The sequence below is a fragment of the Marmota flaviventris genome, chromosome 8 (assembly GCF_047511675.1).
Source record: "Marmota flaviventris isolate mMarFla1 chromosome 8, mMarFla1.hap1, whole genome shotgun sequence".
Classification (NCBI taxonomy): Eukaryota; Metazoa; Chordata; class Mammalia; order Rodentia; family Sciuridae; genus Marmota; species Marmota flaviventris.
In genome coordinates, this window is record NC_092505.1 from 126078092 (window position 1) to 126095710 (window position 17619).

At 35.8% G+C, this 17619-nt stretch overlaps 1 protein-coding gene across 4 annotated transcripts in view; it reads right to left on the bottom strand.

Annotated features, from left to right (window-relative positions):
- Positions 1-17619, bottom strand: part of Ppp2r3a (protein phosphatase 2 regulatory subunit B''alpha) — a 168524-nt gene that overhangs the window by 4136 nt on the left and 146769 nt on the right. For all 4 annotated transcript variants that reach the window (XM_027934026.3, XM_071615635.1, XM_071615636.1 and 1 more), the window contains 2 exons: positions 17014-17132; positions 14843-14949 (listed from right to left, as the gene is read on the bottom strand). In XM_027934026.3, the coding sequence (XP_027789827.1) occupies positions 14843-14949; positions 17014-17132 (226 nt within the window). The remainder of the gene's footprint in view (positions 1-14842; positions 14950-17013; positions 17133-17619) is intronic.

Sequence of the window (17619 nt, forward strand, 5' to 3'; positions counted from 1 at the left end):
TTTCTAACCCTTGGTGCATGAACATGATTCTGTAAGTTGTCAGTTTCAACGCAGGTCTGAGAATAAGAGTTTTCAGAGTTGTCTGAAGTGAGACTCATTCAATAAATATTTGAACTCCTGTTGCTAAGCATGAGCCAAATGCTAAAAATACAATGGGGGAAAGAGTGAACCAGCGCTGCTTCACAGCACTTGGAGTCTAGTGGAGGCAAATAGAAGACTGCTAGTGATTTAGCTCTAGAGCATGGGTTTTGGACTCAGGACTCTACAATCTGTTCCAATCTGAATTTGCTCCATGTAACTGAGTATATTACCCCCTCTACATCAGTTTTGTCAACTATTGAGTTCCTATTCCTCAGAATGCAGTGCAGATTAGGACGTGATAAACTTGACAAATGTTACCTACAATTTTTGTGATGAAGTATTGAAGCTTTTCAAAGCATGGCAGTGAGACCTAATCCTCTTTAAGGGGCAGGATTACAAATTTTTGTCTTATTTTGAGTAAAATTTACAAAAACCAGGTGCCAATGTGCCTGCCTGTAATCCCAGCTACTTGGGGTGGGGGCAGGGGGTGCTGAAACAAGAGAATTGCAAATTCAAGGCCAGTCTGGGCAACTCAGTGAAACCCTGTCTCAAATAATAAAATAGGTCTTGGAATACAGCTCAGTGGTAGAGCACCCCTGTTCAATCACCAGTACTGGGAGTTCATCCATTGACTGTCCTTGAAATTCTCAACTGGGGTGATTTTGCTCCCAGGTGTCATTTGGTAATGTCTGGAGATATAGTTGATGATCAAAACTGGGTGTGTCTTACTTGCACTAGTTATACCCAAGGATACTGCTAAACATCCTACAATATGCCAGAAATGCCTCTTGATGGAATTACCCGGATTAAAACATCAGTGCTATTGAGAAACCCTGCTCTACCCCTTTCCCTTCAGTGTCTGCAGGTGAGATTCTGGACTAAGTTCTCCTTTTTACTTCCCTGGCAATCTACTCTCACCATGCTTTGCCCACCACTTGTTCACCTATGGCTTCTCAGCTTTCTAAACTGAAGACCCCTTGAATCTAGCTGCCTACTAGATGGGTCTTTCAGGATGGCTGCTTCTACAAACCTGAACTCACCTTTCTTGATGCCCTTGTTCTTCCTATTTAAATATTACCATTAACTCCTCGAAGCCAGAAACCTAGTTATCCCAAGTTCTTCCTCTTTCCCTTTTATTTCTTCAAATACAGCCAGTTTCTTTTTTTTTTTTTTTTAAATATTTTTTTAGTTGCCAATGGATTTTTAACTTTGTTTATTCATATGTGGTGCTGAGGATCAAACCCAGGGAATCATACATGCTAGGCAAATGCTCTACCACTGAGCCACAACCCCAGCCCTCCAGCCCTTCCTGCTTCTTGTACCGCATAGACACAGTCCTGCTTCTTCCTTCCTATTGCCATGGACTTAGTGTAGCGCACTGTATTTTCCTGCTTCGATTACTAGTTTCCTAACAATTCCATACCCTTTGCTACTGCCATACTAGGCTGTTAACCATGTTGGAAGGGTTATGGTCATATGCCATGTATATATTTTTGAATTGCTTGAAGTATCCATCTCTTTGGCTAACTGTTCATCTTTTCACCTGAGATGTCACTAGGGTTTCCTGAGTCCTTGCTTTTCAAGCTACCACTATCTATTATATAGATGTCTGTAATGGCTTCCTTAATATTATTTTTGGTACTGGGGACTGAACCAAGGGGTTCGTTACCACTGAATTTTATCCCCAGCCCTTTTATTTTGAGACAGGTTCTCACTAAGTTGCAGGCCAGCCTTGAACTTAACAATCCTCCTCCCTCAGCCTCCTGAGTTTCTAGCCTGACATGGCTTCCTTATTTCTCTTCATATTTCTATTCTTGCACCTCTGCCAATCAATCTATCAGAATAATCTTCGTTTAAGTGTGTGTGTGTGTGTGTGTGTGTGTATATTTAAATTTTTTTGTACCAAGGATTGAACAAGGGTTGCTTAACCACTGAGCCACATCCCCAGCAAACCCCCCTCTTTTTAATACATTTAAAAATATATTTATTTATTTTTATGTGGTGCTGAGGATTGAACCCAGTGCCTCACGCATGCAGGCAAGTGCTCTGCTCTACCACTGAGCTACAACCCCAGCCCCTTTTAAATTTTATATATATATATATATATTTAATATTTATTTCTTTAGGTGTAGATGGACACAACACAATGCCTTTATTTTTATGTGGTGCTGAGGATGGAACCTGGGTCCCGCCTATGCTAGGGGAGTGCTCTACTGCTGAGCCACAATCCCAGCCCCTTAAATAATATTTTGAGACAGGGTCTTGCTAGGTTGCTTGGGGCCTTGCTAAGTTGCTAGCTTTCAACTTGTGATTCTCCTACCTCAGCCTCCCAAGCCTCCAGTATTCACTCTTTTTTTTTTTTTTTTTTTGGTACAGGTATCGAACCCAGAGTGATTAATTGCTGGGCCACATTCTCCAGCCCCCACTTTTAATTTTTTAAGTTGTAGATTTTTATGTGGTGCTAAGATCAAACCTAGTGCCCCACTCATGCTAGGCAAGTGCTCTTCCTCTGAGCTACAACCCCAGCCTCTCACTTCATTTTATATTCTTTTTCTTTTTAAATATTTTTTTAAGTTGTCAATGGACCTTTATTTATTTATATGCAGTGCTGAGAATCAAACCCAGGGCTTCACACGTGTGAGGCAGGTGCTCTCCACTGAGCCCCAGCCCCTCACTTCATTTGTGGTGGCTGAAGGATCTCTTGTAGTTTCCCAAGGTCATGAATGATCAATTATAAATTCTTATTGTGGATGTAGAGAGGATGCTAATAATGAACCTCAGGGGGGTGGGACAGAAATTCATTTTTATTACCAAGCACTAATAAGCCTGGAATAGGACAGGTACCAGTAATAATCTATAGAAATAAATTAAAATTGAGCTTTGATTTGTTTTGTTGAATGTGGAAAAAAAAGAAAACCTTAGCTTCAGGTCCATATATTTATTGAGCATTGTACAAAAATGCCTCAAAACTATTCTATTTGTGAAGTTATAATTTATGCTTTGGAATATTCTTGTCTTCCTTTTCTATTCCTACATCCCAGTATATAACAGACCTCCTCATCCCTGTTCACTTTTAATTTCTCTTACCTCACTGAGGGTAGTGAGGCTCAGACAAGCTCTCACCTCACTAGCTATGTTCCTGGAAGATGCGCTGATGGGTTTTTGGTTGGTCACTTTTGCCTGTAGGGCCTTGTGTTCCAGTGCTGATAGAAGTCAATATAGAAATCTTACAATGAGGAATTTATGTAAGTTGGTATTTAATATAAAGGAAAAAGCTGCCTTTTAAAAACATTCAGTAGAAAACAGTTCTTACAAACTACCTAAATGTCCAATAATGAAGAAATGGATGTGAGTTATGCTCGTGAGAATACACTGAAGCATTAAAAGTCATGTTTTTGAACACACTACTAACATTTAAGAGTCAAAAGAAATACAACAAAGCATAAATAATAATAAGTTATCTCTGGCCTGCTGAACCAAGAGTGGTTTTTAATCTCTTTATAATCTTCAGTTTTTCTTCAGCAAGCCTGTATTTTTCTATGAATCAGACTCCCAGAACAAGGAAAACTGTTTAATCTGGGTTACTTTAATGCAAAGCTGTTGGTAAAATATCAGAATATCCTCCTGTAAGAGAGTACTTTTAAGATATATAAGGTTCTTAACTAAAAATCTTAAGTAATCAAGTAGTAGTCAACCTGACAGAAGAACTTGTTTCTGATGATTGCAGGTCTGCTTTTTAGAGTAACATGGAGGATCCTGTTGGCCTGCTTTATGTAATTTTGTGAAGTTTTAAACTTTATTGTAGAAAATAAGAGCAATACTTATATTAATGGCATCATATCTGTTGCTTTCCCACAGGTGACACATTTGGTCAAATCATTTTAAGTAACTGATATCTGTGTCTTCCCCATGACCATTCATTACTAGGACTGAATTTATGCAAGTGCTGTCATATGCTGTGGTCACTTGGTGCTGCATGTGCTAGTTCACAGGGCTTGCAGTCTCGTCCCTTCACCTCACTGAGGCCTGGAGTCATTACTGGCTTGTTTACTGAAGGCCCTACGCAGGACCAGCCTTGAATCAGGAGGCATAGGCACTTGGCACAAAGGCTACTATGACTGCTGTTAGAAGGAAAAGCAGATGGAGAATTCCTAGTTGTTTTTGGAAGGTTATGTCATCTGGCCTCCTGCAGATATCCTTGTGGTGAAGGTGGCTTCTGGAGAGTTGCTTTTTCCTGTGTTATTTGGTAAACATTTGCTGAGGACCTCCTATATCCCTAATGAGCTAGCTGCCAGGTGAGGATTACAAAACTAAGAAAAGGTTCTTTGCCTTTCAGGAGGCCACATCTAGAGATAAGATAAATAACTCTTTTTTTTTTTCTTGGCACTTATAAGATAGACACTGTAGGACACCTTATATACCTCATCTCTGATCCTCAGTACAGTCCCTCTGGTCACATAACACAAACTTTGTGTCAACTGTGTGTCCTGGGAATGAACGGAATGAGGTAGGTGATGGAATGCCAGTTAGAGCTGATTAAATGCTACTTTGGAGAGGTTAGATAACATAGCCAGGATCACAGAAGTGATAGTGATAAAAAGCCATTTTTTAATGGATTTTCTAGATACACATATATTATGTATACTGTCTTAGTCCTCTGCACAGCTAAGTGAGTATCCTTATTGTATAGGGGATGCCAAGGCTTAGATGCCTGGATCACACAGCTAGTGGTAGAGTAAGGCTCCTTGTTTAAGTTTGTCTAATTCCAAATTTCATGCTCTTATCTGTGTTGATATATACTGTTACCAGCAGCTATGTGCCAGGTGTTTTACATACATTATCTCAGATTCTCACAACCACCTTGGAAGGTAGCTGCTGATAACTTCTGAAACTGAGCCTCAGGAGTCAGGTAACTGCCCAGCTGGTGAGTGGACCAGATCTGTCTGGCTCCTAAGCCTCTGCTCCTTCCTTGGTAACGACATTCTTCCTCACTTTCTAATAAATGAATCTGGAAATTTCTGCTTGACATTTAGATTCACCCTGACTTCCTAGGTGATATAGCCTTGGGTTTTGTGTCTTGCTTTGCTTCTGAACTGGTCAGATGTTACTGCTGTAAATTACATTTTCTTTCTTGTTGATACCCTAGTACTCATTTAACAGGTGGCTGTTAACCCTCCTCTCCCCTTGAGACCTCCCCAACCTGTGCACTGTGCAGGCCTTATCTTATCTCTATAACATGAGAAGTGTCCAGCAAGAGCTTCTCATGTATACTGGTTGAATTTCAGTAAAGCTGCTCTCTGCATCTCCTCTCATAACCCTTCACCTGTACTCTGTCTGTGTCCCCTTCTTCCCCTTCTTCCTTTCCACACACACACTGGAGCTTTCTCCTAGTGCCAGTATAACTTGGAAAATACTTTTGCTTGAACCTATTATTTATTCACTTTAGCTTCCATCAATATCTGTTTTTATTCATACATGTATCTAAGTATCTCTATTTTCTACTTTCTTTAAAGCAAGTTACAAACTATGTTTATATATATATGTATGTGTGTATATATAGTTATATATGCATGACTATAGTTTTATATTTAGCTTATATATAGTTTTATATTTGTGAAATAGAAAATTTGCATAGAAGTGATATGACAGGCTGTCTCTGAGTGGTGGATTTTAGGTAAAGACTTGTTTGTTATATCCTAACTGTTCGGCGTATATATTATGTAAACATATCTATCTAAGTAAACAGATAAAGAAAAAAAAGAACTTTTTTTTAAATTAAAAGTAATACACCATCATTACATGAACCTTAAATCATAGCAGTATAAAAATGAAATTACTTGAAATTCCACAGCTCAGAGTTAATCAGTAGTTTGGAGTGCTATCTTTTCGTTTGTGTGTTCTACATATATACTTTTTAATACTGAGATTATATCAAACAAATTTTTAGCCCTGATTTTTCTGTGAAATTAAAAATTTTCAAGCACAAAATGAACATGGCTGCATAATATCATGACACAAGATATCATGACATTTAACCACTCTATTACTTGTGCTGTTTGACATTTTTAATTTTAGAATTACCAGTGGTCAATGCCTATTGTTTGGATAGAACAATTTTATTCTATTCAAGTTTCTGGGTACTTAAAACAGATATCCAGAATGAGAATTAGGGAGTCAAAGGACATAAATTCAGGCTTCTGCTACATGTTGTTGAATTAATTCCCAAGGATTTCTGTCTTCTATCAGCAAAGGTCTAAAAGTGCTTGTCCTGCCCAGTGAGTCTAGCGAGAGGTGTTTCTGCCACATGATTTCTTTATGAGCAGTTAGGATGCTGTATTTTTTAAAGATAGATTTATTTATTTATTTAGTGCTGAGGATCGAACCCAGGGCCTCATGCATGCAAGGCAAACGCTCTACCACTGAGCCACAACCCCAGCCCCTACTGCTTGTATTTTTGATAACTGTCATTCTGACTGGAGTGAGATCAAATCTTACAGAGTAGTTTTGACTTGCATTTCTCTAATTACTAGAGATGTTGAACATTTTTTCATATATTTGTTGATCGACTATGTACCTTCTTCTGAGATGTGTCTGTTTAGTTCCTTAGCCCATTTATTTATTGGGTTTTTTTTTTTTTTTGGTGTCAAATTTTTGAATTCTTTATATATCTTGGAAATTAGTGCTCTATCTGAGGTGCGTGTAGTAAAGATGTTCTCCCACTCTGTGGGCTCTCTCTTCACATTATTGGTTATTTCCTTTGCTGGGAAGAAGCTTTTTATTTTGAATCCATCCCATTTACTGATAATTAAGAGTCTGGATAAGAAAGTGAAAGAAGGCATTCCTGTCTTGTTTCAGTTCTTAGTGGGAATGCTTCCAATTTTTCATCCTTTAGAATGATGTTGGCCTTGGTCTTAACATAGAAAGTTTTTACTATGTTGAGGTATGTTCCTACTATCCTTAGATTTTCTAGTGTTTTGAACATGAAAAGGTGTTGTATTTTGTCAAATGCATTTTCTGCATCTATTGAGATGATCATATGATTCTTGTCTTTAAGTCTATTAATGTGATGAGTTACGTTTATTAATTTCCATATGTTGAACCAACTTTGCATCCCTGGAATGAACCCCAATTGGTTATGATGCACTTCATTCCATCTTTTTAATATGTTTTTGTATATGATTTGCCATTATTTTATTGAGAATTTTTGCATCTATGTTCATCAGGGATATTGGCTTGAAGTTTTCTTTCTTTGATGTGTTTCCCTTTGGCTTAGGTATCAGAGTAATATTAGCTTCACAGAGTGAGTTTTGGGAGGGTTCCCTCCTTTTCTATTTCATGGACTAATTTGAGGCATGTTGGTGTTAATTCTTCTTTGAAGACCTTGTAGAACTCCATCTGGTCCGGGGCTTTTCTTGATTGGTACGCTTTTGATGGCATCTTCTATTTCACTGTTTGAAATTGATCTGTTTAAATTGTGTATGTCCTCCTGATTCAATTTGGACAGATCATGTGTCTCCAGAAATTTGTCAGTGTCATTGAGCTTTTCTATTTTACTGGAGTATAAATTTTCAAAATAGTTTCTAATCATCTTCTGTATTTTAATAGTATCTGTTGTGATATTTCCTTTTTCATCACGAATTTTAGTAATTTTGAGTTTTCTCTCTTTTTATAAGAATGGCTAAAGGTTTATCAATTTTGTTTATTTTTTCAAAGAACCAGATTTTTGTTTTGTCAATTTTTAAAAATTGTTTCTTTTGTTTCAATTTCATTGAGTACAATTCTGATTTTAATTATTTCCTGTTTTCTATTATTTTTGATATTGATTTGTTCTTCTTTTTCTTAAGACTTTGAGATATAATGTCAGGTTGTTTATTTGTTGAGTTTTTATTCTTTTCATGAATGAGCTCAATGCAATGAACTTTCCTCTTAGTACTGCCTTCATAGTGTCCCAGAGATTTTTGTATGTTGTATTGGAGTCTATATATGTCTGTTGAGTCTAAATTATTGATTGTATTATTGAGTTCTGTAGTTTCTTCATTTAGTTTTTGTTTGGAAGATCTATCCAGAGGTGAATGAGGTGTGTTAAAGTTATCCAGTATTATTGTGTTGTGGTCTATTTGATTTTTGAAATTTAGAAGGGTTTGGTTGATATATGTAGATGCTCCATTGTTTGGGGCATAAAAATTTACGATTGTAATGTCTTGTTGATGTATGATTCCCGTAAGCAGCATGAAATGTCTTTCTTTAACCCTTCTGACTAACTTTGGTTTGAAGTCCACTTTATCTGATATGAGGATGGAAACCCCTGCTTGTTTCTGCAGTGCATGTGAGTGGTATTTTTTTCCCCATTCTTTCACTGTCAGTCTGTGGATGTCTTTTCCTATAAAATGAGTCTCTTGAAGGCAGTATATTGTTGGGTCTTTTTTTTTTTTTTAAAATCCAATCTGCCAGTCTATGTCCTTTTCTTTTAAGTATTTATTTTTTAATTGTAGTTGGATACAATACCTTTATTCTTTTATTTATTTGTTTTCATGTGGTGCTGACGATCGAACCCAGGGCCTCGCATGTGCTAGGCGAGTGCTTTACCACTGAGCCCCAGCTCCAGTATATGTCTTTTAATTGATGAGTTTTAGGTCATTAACATTCAGAGTTATTATTGAAGTGTTTTGCATTCCCAGTCATTTTTTAATTTTTTTTCTTTTTTAAGATTTAGATAGACACAGTATCTTTATTTTGTTTATTTTTATGTGGTGCTGAGGATCGAACCCAGTGCCTCACATGTGTGAGGCAAGTGCTCTGCCACTGAGCCACAATCCCAGCCCCTGTTTTTGGTCTTATACTTGATTTGGTTTCTCCTTTGATTGTTTTTTCCTTTAGTGCAGCTCCTCCCTTGCTGATTTTTATTGTTGTTTTTCATTTCCTCCTCACGGAATATTTTGCTGAGAACGTTCTGTAGTGTAGGCTTTCTTGTAAATTCTTTTAACTTTTGTTTATCATGGAAGGTTTTTATTTCACCTTCAAATCTGTAGTTTAATTTTGCTGGATATAAGATTCTTGGTTGGCATCCATTTTCTTTCAGAGCTTGGTATATGTTGTTCCAGGATCTCCTAGTTTTGAGGGTCTGTGTTGAGAAACCTGGTAAGATCCAAATTGGTTTCTCCTTATATGTAATTTGATACTTTTTTCTTGTGTCTTTAAAAATTTTATCCTTATTCTGTATGCTAGGCATTTTCATTATAATGTGCCTTGGTGTGGATCTGTTGTAATTCTGTATATTTGGTATCCTATCAGCCTCTTGTATTTGATTTTTCCAATTCATTCTTCAGGTTTGGGAAATTTCCTGATATTATTTCATTGAAAAGACTGTGTATTCCTTCGGGCACTCTGTTTCTTATTCTTGCATGGTTTGAGAGAATGGAAACCACAGCATGTGTTCAGTTCACCTGCTTGAAATTGAAAGCTAAAGCTGATCTATATTATTGCTCTTATGTTAGAAGTTTTGTTTGAAGCTTAATAGGTATTTTGTCAATGGTCTATGGATATAAATCACAAAGGTATTTTAAATCTATTTTCAAGGTATAGTTTACTATGTCTGCAAATAATAGGTTTCATCAACCCATCCTCTTTTAGTTTTTCTTCAAAGATGTCATCAGGATAGTTTTATTTTTATTTTTAAAGCAGTCTTGATTCTTTTTATATTCAACCTGGAGGCTTTTTTTTTGTGTGTGTATGGGTGTGTGTGTGTGTGTGTGTATGTGTGGAGGTTGTTATTGTCATTCCATAATTGGATTTTTCTTTTATTAAGTGAATCTATTCCTTTTACATTCATTTATCTGAAAATATTGGCCTTAGTTGATATCTTTAGTTTATACTGCATAGCCTGTGTTTTTCTTCTGTACATATTTTGTGATTAAATTAAAATATCTCAAGTTTGGTTTAGTATTTCTTAATATTTTTAACACCTCAACTTAAATTAGCAATTTTTGAGGATATCTGTTAAGACTGCTAATGAAACTAACATATATATTTTATTTCTTCTCTGTACCTCTTAATCTCAAGTTATATCTAGAATTTCCACATATATTTCTTCCCATTATCTTTTAATGCCCTTAAAGTTATTTAGACTTATTTTTACATTTGAAAGGATTGAATGATCACTTTTATTTCTTGTCAATCACAGCTGCTCCATTTCTGTTCTCTTTATTTTGGTTTGTCTCTTGGCTTTACAGTTATGTCCTTTTAAAAGAGCTAAAAGGTGCTTTATTACCTGAAGTTTTTACATGTTTGAAAATATTCATTTGTATCTTTATGCTTGAATATTATCTTAACTTTGTATGTAAACACTGTCTCATAGTCTTTCAGTATTCTTACTGGGAGGTATCTGAAGTAAAGTTGATTTTTTCCCCCCTTGTCTTGCATTTTTTAAAAATGGGGAAAAAAAAAAAATCTCAAAATAAAGTTTATCTTTGAATTCCAGCAAATTGACAATGCAAGTCTGGAAGCACTCATTATTATGATTTCTTTGATATAATGTGACTTCTGACCTTTCATATTCAGGTCTTCTTTGCTGGGTGCAGTAGCACACAGCTGTAATCCCAGCAACTCAGGAAGTTGAGGCAGGAGGATTGCAAGTTTGAGGCCAGCCAGTCCCTGTCTCAAAAAATAAGAGCCTGGCAAGGTGGTCTATGCCTCTAATCCCAGCCTCTGGAAGGAGGATTGAAGGTTCTAGGACAACCTGAGCAACTTTGTAAGACCCTGTCTCAAAAAAAAAAATTTTTTTTTTTAAAGGTTTGGGGGTGTGATTCAATGGTAAAGCACTCTTGGGTTCAATCCCCAGTACCAAACAGTAAAATAAAATAAAAGTATGTTTATAAATAAATAAAGAGCTGGGGAGGTAGCACCCCTTCGTCAATCTCTAGTACCTACTCCCCTAAAAGCCTTTCTATCATCCTTGAATATGTATATTTATTCCATTATTCTATTGTCTAATACATACAAGTTAGATACCTTTTGTTTTCCTTACATATACTTAACTCTTTTGGGTACCTTTTTTGTCTTGTTATCTATTACATTTATCTTTCAAAGCCTTTTTCCTTGTCCCTATTATTTTTTTTTTGATAAGGAAAGTAAAAAAAATATATATCTACAACATGATCTTAATGCTTACATGAGACTGTGTATAAATAGTATAATTTTGTTAACCTTCCCTTCATATGCTTAGATTGTCTATTTTTCACTATTATAAACATCTACACCTGTTCTTAACTATACCAATGATGCTTAATAAGATCAATAAAATAATTCCAAAAAACCTTAGACCATACTTGTGAATCCACTTTCCTATTTTATGATGTAGTCAGGCTCATGATATTCAATATATGAATGATTTTAGGGTTTTCAGGTCATTGATATAAAAATGAAATCCCACTTTTGTGGCTAAACAGATTTTTTTAAAAAAAATCCTCAGATTAAAAAAGTCCCTTAAGGGCCGAGGTTGTGGCTTAGTGGTAGAGCACTTGCCTAGCATGTGTGAGGCACTGGGTTCAATTCTCAGCACCACATGCAAATAAATAAATAAATAAATAAATAAATAAATAAATAAATATCCATGGACAACTACCAAAACAAAACAAAAACAAACCTTAAATCATGGGCAGAACTAGACTTTGCCTGTGAGCCTGTTTTATGCTGTTTATCCTTCCTGAAGTATTCTTCCTTATTTTCTCCTTTGGGTAACTCCTCTTCATCTTTTTTTAAAAATTATTTTTAGTTATAAATGGGCACAATACCTTTATTTAATTTATTTTTTTATGTGGTGCTGAGGATCGAACTAGTGCCTCACACATGCTAGACAAGCGCTCTACCACTGAGCAACTCTCCAGTCCCATCTTTCAGGTCTTAATGTAGTCATTGACCTCCTGAAAAACATTCCATGACCCTGTCCCCACCACAGAATGGGTTAGACTCAATTTTTTTGTGTGTGTTGCTGAAGAATCCTGCTCCTCTCACCCTATAATCATACTGCTGACTTCTCTAAAAGGAGTTCCTTACTATTTATTGTCCAAACAAGGATACCTGAGGATAACTATAATTTAAAATATTTTTCTCTTTTGCTTTTTAAGTATTGGTTCTTTTTAGTTATATAATCCATTTGGATATAATTATACAAACATTGGAATATCTTTGTCTAGTTAGAGTCCCATTCTTATGAATGTACTATAAAATAATTTTCAAATAAAATGTTTACTTAAGTTACGTTTTCTACTCATTAAAGCAAAAAGAATATTTGTACTAAATATATAAACTTTAAAAACAACATAAGCAGAATGATTTTTCTTGTTATATATTCATAGTTTTAAACAGTTCTATGTGTAATATAGTGTCACTGTTATTTTACTTATGGAGAGTATATTTTTGAAATACAAAATCATTGTTTCTAATTTTTTTAAATAAAACTGTTTCCAATCTTCAAAAACACTATATGTATTAATTTCATGTCACATAATCAAAAAAATTTAATTTTTTAGGCATGTGATTTTTGGCTTAAAAATGGTCCTAAATTATATGGAAGTTAATTACATTTATCAACTAAAATAAAAGGGGAGGGAGGTTAGTGATGGCATGTCCTACACCCACAAAAAAAAAAAAAAAAAAAAAAAAGCACGATGGAGGAGTAAGATGGTACAATTTTACTACAGTATCCATTAGGCTAGATATTTCCTGTTTATCACTCCAGATCCCCCTTAGCATTATGTCTCAGGAGCCTGACTTGAACTCACCACATAGGGGCTTCCCTTGTCTTCTGATTTCTGACTGAATGAACAGGAGGCACCAGCAAGTTACTGAAGGGTATGAAGTTGGGTACTTTTCTCTAGCAACTCTCTCTCAGGTGGGTTTGGCCCAGGTTGGTAAAATCCCATTACTGAAAGTCACAGATTCTGTCAGGTGCCCCTTTTATATAGCCCCTCTCTTTGGATTCTAGTGATGGTTTCATCTCTTTGTCCCTTTGGGCCTAGGAACTGAAAGTGGCTCCCCACTCTTGCTTGTTTTGGGTGAATGCATCTTGCTTGGCTTTTCTAAAATCTCATATCTTTGCATACTTTTTACAAATACCTAGTTTGACTATGCTTGTCTGTTTGCCATAGTTCTAGGAAGTTAGCCTGTATATGTATAAAATGATGTGTATATAGGATGATTTGTTGCAACACTATAATTTCCAATAATGAGGTGTTAGAGTTAGTAAAGAACTATAAAATAAGCTGGGTATGGTGGTACACACCTCTAATCCCTGGATGCAGAAGCCAGCCTTAGCACCTTATAAGATCCTGAGCAATTTAGTGAGACCCTGTCTCAAAATAAAAAGGACTGGGTGGGGGGGCTGGGGTTGTGACTCAGCAGTAGAGCACTTGCCTAGTATGTGTGAGGCACTGGGTTTGATCCTCAGCACCACATAAAAATAAATAAATAAAAAGTATAGGGTATTGTGTCCATCTATATAACTAAAAAAAGTACTAAAAAAAAAGGGATGGGGGTGCTGGGGCTGTAGCTCAGTGGTAGAGCACCCGCCTTGCACGTGTGAGGCACTGGATTCGATCCTCAGCACCACATAAAAATAAATAAAGCTATTTAAAAAAAAAGGGATGGGGATGTAGCTTAATGATAAAGCACTCCTGGGTGCAATTCACAGTATTTAAAAAAGAAATAAAAACAAAACAATGTATTTATATTTGCATATACACACAGTACACACAGTCTAGAAAAGTACACAAAGAAATGATAACACTGGCTGCTTTGAGGGAGGAGAACTGGGTGACAGGGAGACTTTTACTATTTATTCACTTTTTTCTTTGAATATTATGTCATATGCATGTACTACGAAACAAGGACTAAGGAAGAATTAGGAGACATTAGATTATAATGGAAAAAACCAGCAAATTATAAAATTGCTGAAATGTTACATCAGTCAAATTCTTGCATTCATTTTTTCTTTTTATTTGTTCTTTTTAGTTATATATGACAGTAGAATATGTTTTGACATATTTTTGATTGTGAACATGGTCCCTCCATGGAATTTTGCACTGACTAGTATAAATAATATACAGAAGTTACTTCTTGTACAGGCTCGAATGCACAAAACAACATGTGATAAAGATCTGTTTTAAGCATGATCATCTTGTTTTTAAAAGGAGCTTCAGTTCCTATAGCTTCCTCCTTTATCCACAAAGTTTACTGATATCATTAAAGCAGTGGTATGACCCAGTGATATTGGTTTCTGTGAAAGGTGTGACTTATTAAAGGAAATGGGACATGAGAAGACTTTACTAGGAAATAAATGATGGAAGAGAAGAATGCTGAGAAAAGTATTCATTTAACTAAAGTTGGCTAAATCAATCATTTTTGTTATTCAAAAATAGAAAAAACATCCAGGTGTGGTGGCACACACCTGTAAATACCAGTGGTTCACGAGGCTGAGGCAGGAGGATTGAAAGTTCAAGGCCAGCCTCATCAACTTAACCAGTCCCTAACCAGTCTTGCTAAGAGCAAAACGCTGTCTCAAAAAAAAAAAAAAGGCTCAAAATAAAAATGGGGGATGTGGGCTTAATGGGTAAATTCTCCTGGGTTTAATCCCAGGTATTAAAAAAAAAAAAAAAAAAAAAGAAAGAAAAAAAAACTAGAAAAAGATTTATCTAAGTTAGTTTTATATTCCTGATATGGGCACCCCTGTTAGAGAGTTCTATAAGACATGGGGAGATTCACTCACCCTTCCTGGAACTGTGCTTGGGCGGATTCCTCTGCGACAAGTGTCTCGTATTCCTCAGCAGCAAACCTGTCCCAGTCAGAGGGCTCAGGCCCATCATTTTCAACGTCCTGATTAGAACAAGGACAGACAGAAAAACAAAAATAATCAAAGACAAAAAACTTGAAGGTAGGTCATAACAAATATTGTATATGCTGAAAATACTTCTCTGAAAAGTGTTTCAACATGTTAAAAGAGGTGGTAAGGTAACATGCCTATGATGATTTTCTACAATTCAAACAAAACTGTTGGACTGACTAGTATAAATTATATGTAGAAGTTACTTCTTGTACAGGATTGTTGTTTAGCAGCCATATTTTTTTATGTCTGGATTCATTAGCCTTGTAATCAGAGATGTTTCTCCATTTCCTTCTCCCCAGCCCTTTGTGCAGCAGCATCTGAAGAGAGATGTACATGCCTACCTGAAATGTACCACTCTTTTCTCTGGCAATTTTTTTTTTTTTTTTTTTTTTTTTTTGGTACCAGGGATTGAACTCAGGGAACTAGGCCACTAAGCCACATCCCTAGCCCTATTTTGTGTTTTATTTAGAGACAGGGTCTCACTGAGTTGCTTAGTGCCTCACTTTTGCTGAGGCTTGCTTTGAACTAGCCATCCTCCTGCCTCAGCCTCCTGAGCTGCTGGATTACTGGCATGCACCACTATGTCCAGCTTCTCTGGCAAATTTTTACTCTTTCTCTAACAGCCAGCTCAGATATCATATCACCTGTGAGCTCCTCTTGGAAGCAGCCTTTGTCTTCTAGGTCCCTTTTTTTCTAACTATTTGCCACCTTTTGCTGTTCTGTCTTTGTAATCTCCAAATACTCAGTATCTTTTCAACATAGTGAATTTTTTGTTACTTTCTGACTTGTTTTTCACAGTTATGAATAAATATTGATAATTACTACTTCATAGAAAGAAAAGTAAAGTTTATATAAGGTAAAAATAACACAAAAATAAGTGAGGGGAATAACTATTTTCTTGCCCTCCTACATGTGGGCAGTGTCTTAGATTATATTCTAGGTCAAATGTCTTTCCAAGATGAAAAGGAGTTAGTATTGCTCTAGTGTAGGGTTGGTTATATCTAGAATATAAGTACCTAAACACTGGCCACAAAATGTATTACTTACTATATTTAACCCATGTTAAATCCACTACCCAACCCTTTTAACATTTATGACATTGCTATGCATTGTAGACTAATAATTGGCAATTGTTTTTGCTTAGATATGTAAAATAATGGAGGATGTTAAATTCAATGAAACATTATATTGATGTTAGTTAGCAATAACGCACCTTGGTTATGCCCCAAGGTCAGCTGCAGAGTAACTGTCCTTAGAAGGTGATTTTTATAATCTTACCATTATTTAGGTCAACAGTTATATAATACATGGAAGAATAAGAAAAGATTGTTAAAGTTACCTGTAGTTGTATTTTACTGAGCTAAACAGTCTTTCCTATTGACATAATTTTTACTTCTTAAACAGGGGAATGGTGGAGCAAGTGGTTATATTCAGTTTTGTTTTGTTTTTGACATGGATTACATATGTGTACAAGGTTTACTGAGGGTCTAAGGTTTTTGGGCATCTCTAATCAGATGTAGAACAATATTTAAAACTGATAGCCATGAACAGCAATCATTAACACTTGAAAAAGTGTTGTATTTTCTGAAGGTAACTATCAAAGGCTTCTAGATTTCACTTGGAAGGGGCAAGTTATTTATTACAGAATCCCAAATATGCTTAGAACAATTAAATCAAGGTCAATATAGTTTCTAATACAGATGTGCCTATTAATATATTTTGAAAAGCTGAACTTTTTTTCAAAAATACTTTTTTGAAACTAGTTCTAATGTGTATGCAAGTACACAGTATACACAGTCCATTCAGTTCAAAGTATAGGTAGATGAAGTTTATCTAAACTTCAAGATCGGCTGTGGGGAGAAATGTGCTTTTGGTCCTTTATTCTATTTCTGTGGTGCTGGTGATTGCCAGGGCCTTATATACTTCATTCTCTTTTCAACATTTGGTGAAGATATTTTAAATACTAAGATTCCTACATGCAGAGACCATTTTAATATGTAGCACACAGCTCCTGATATTATAGCTCTCAAATAAAGTTAAACTTATACTGGTACCTTCTGGACTGCAAAGGGATCTCTCTGTTCATGGTCCAAGTATTTTTCCAGATTAAAGAACGTATCATAGAAGATGTGAGCCATTCTGCACCTCTTCAGATCTTGTAGAGTTATTTTGCCTACATAAAAACAAATATAACTGGTAAATTTCATCAAGAGCTATTCTGACAAAAGAAAAAAACTTCCAGTGATGTCTAAAGTGTATGTAAAAGTTTATTATAAAAAAATCACATTTAAAAAATCAACATAATATTCACAAAACACAAAATTTTAAATGTTACAATTTAGTAGGATACTCACAATACTGTACAACCATCACCACTATCTAGTTCCATGGTACTGTCACATCAAAAAGAAACTCTTCCCTTTTTCCTTTACTTTCCAGCCCCTGGAACCAACTATTCTGTTTTCTGTCTCTATGGAAAAATCTTTTTTTTTTTTTTTTTAAACAATGCATTTGCCATTATTGCTGGTTCTCCACTCAATAGCCAAGGGGAAACTTCAAACACTTCTGTTCTTGGGAAGCCCACAAGAAAGACCCTGGAGCCAAGCATGGTGTTGCACACCTGTAATCCCAGATCAGGAGGCTGAGGCAGGAGGATGGCA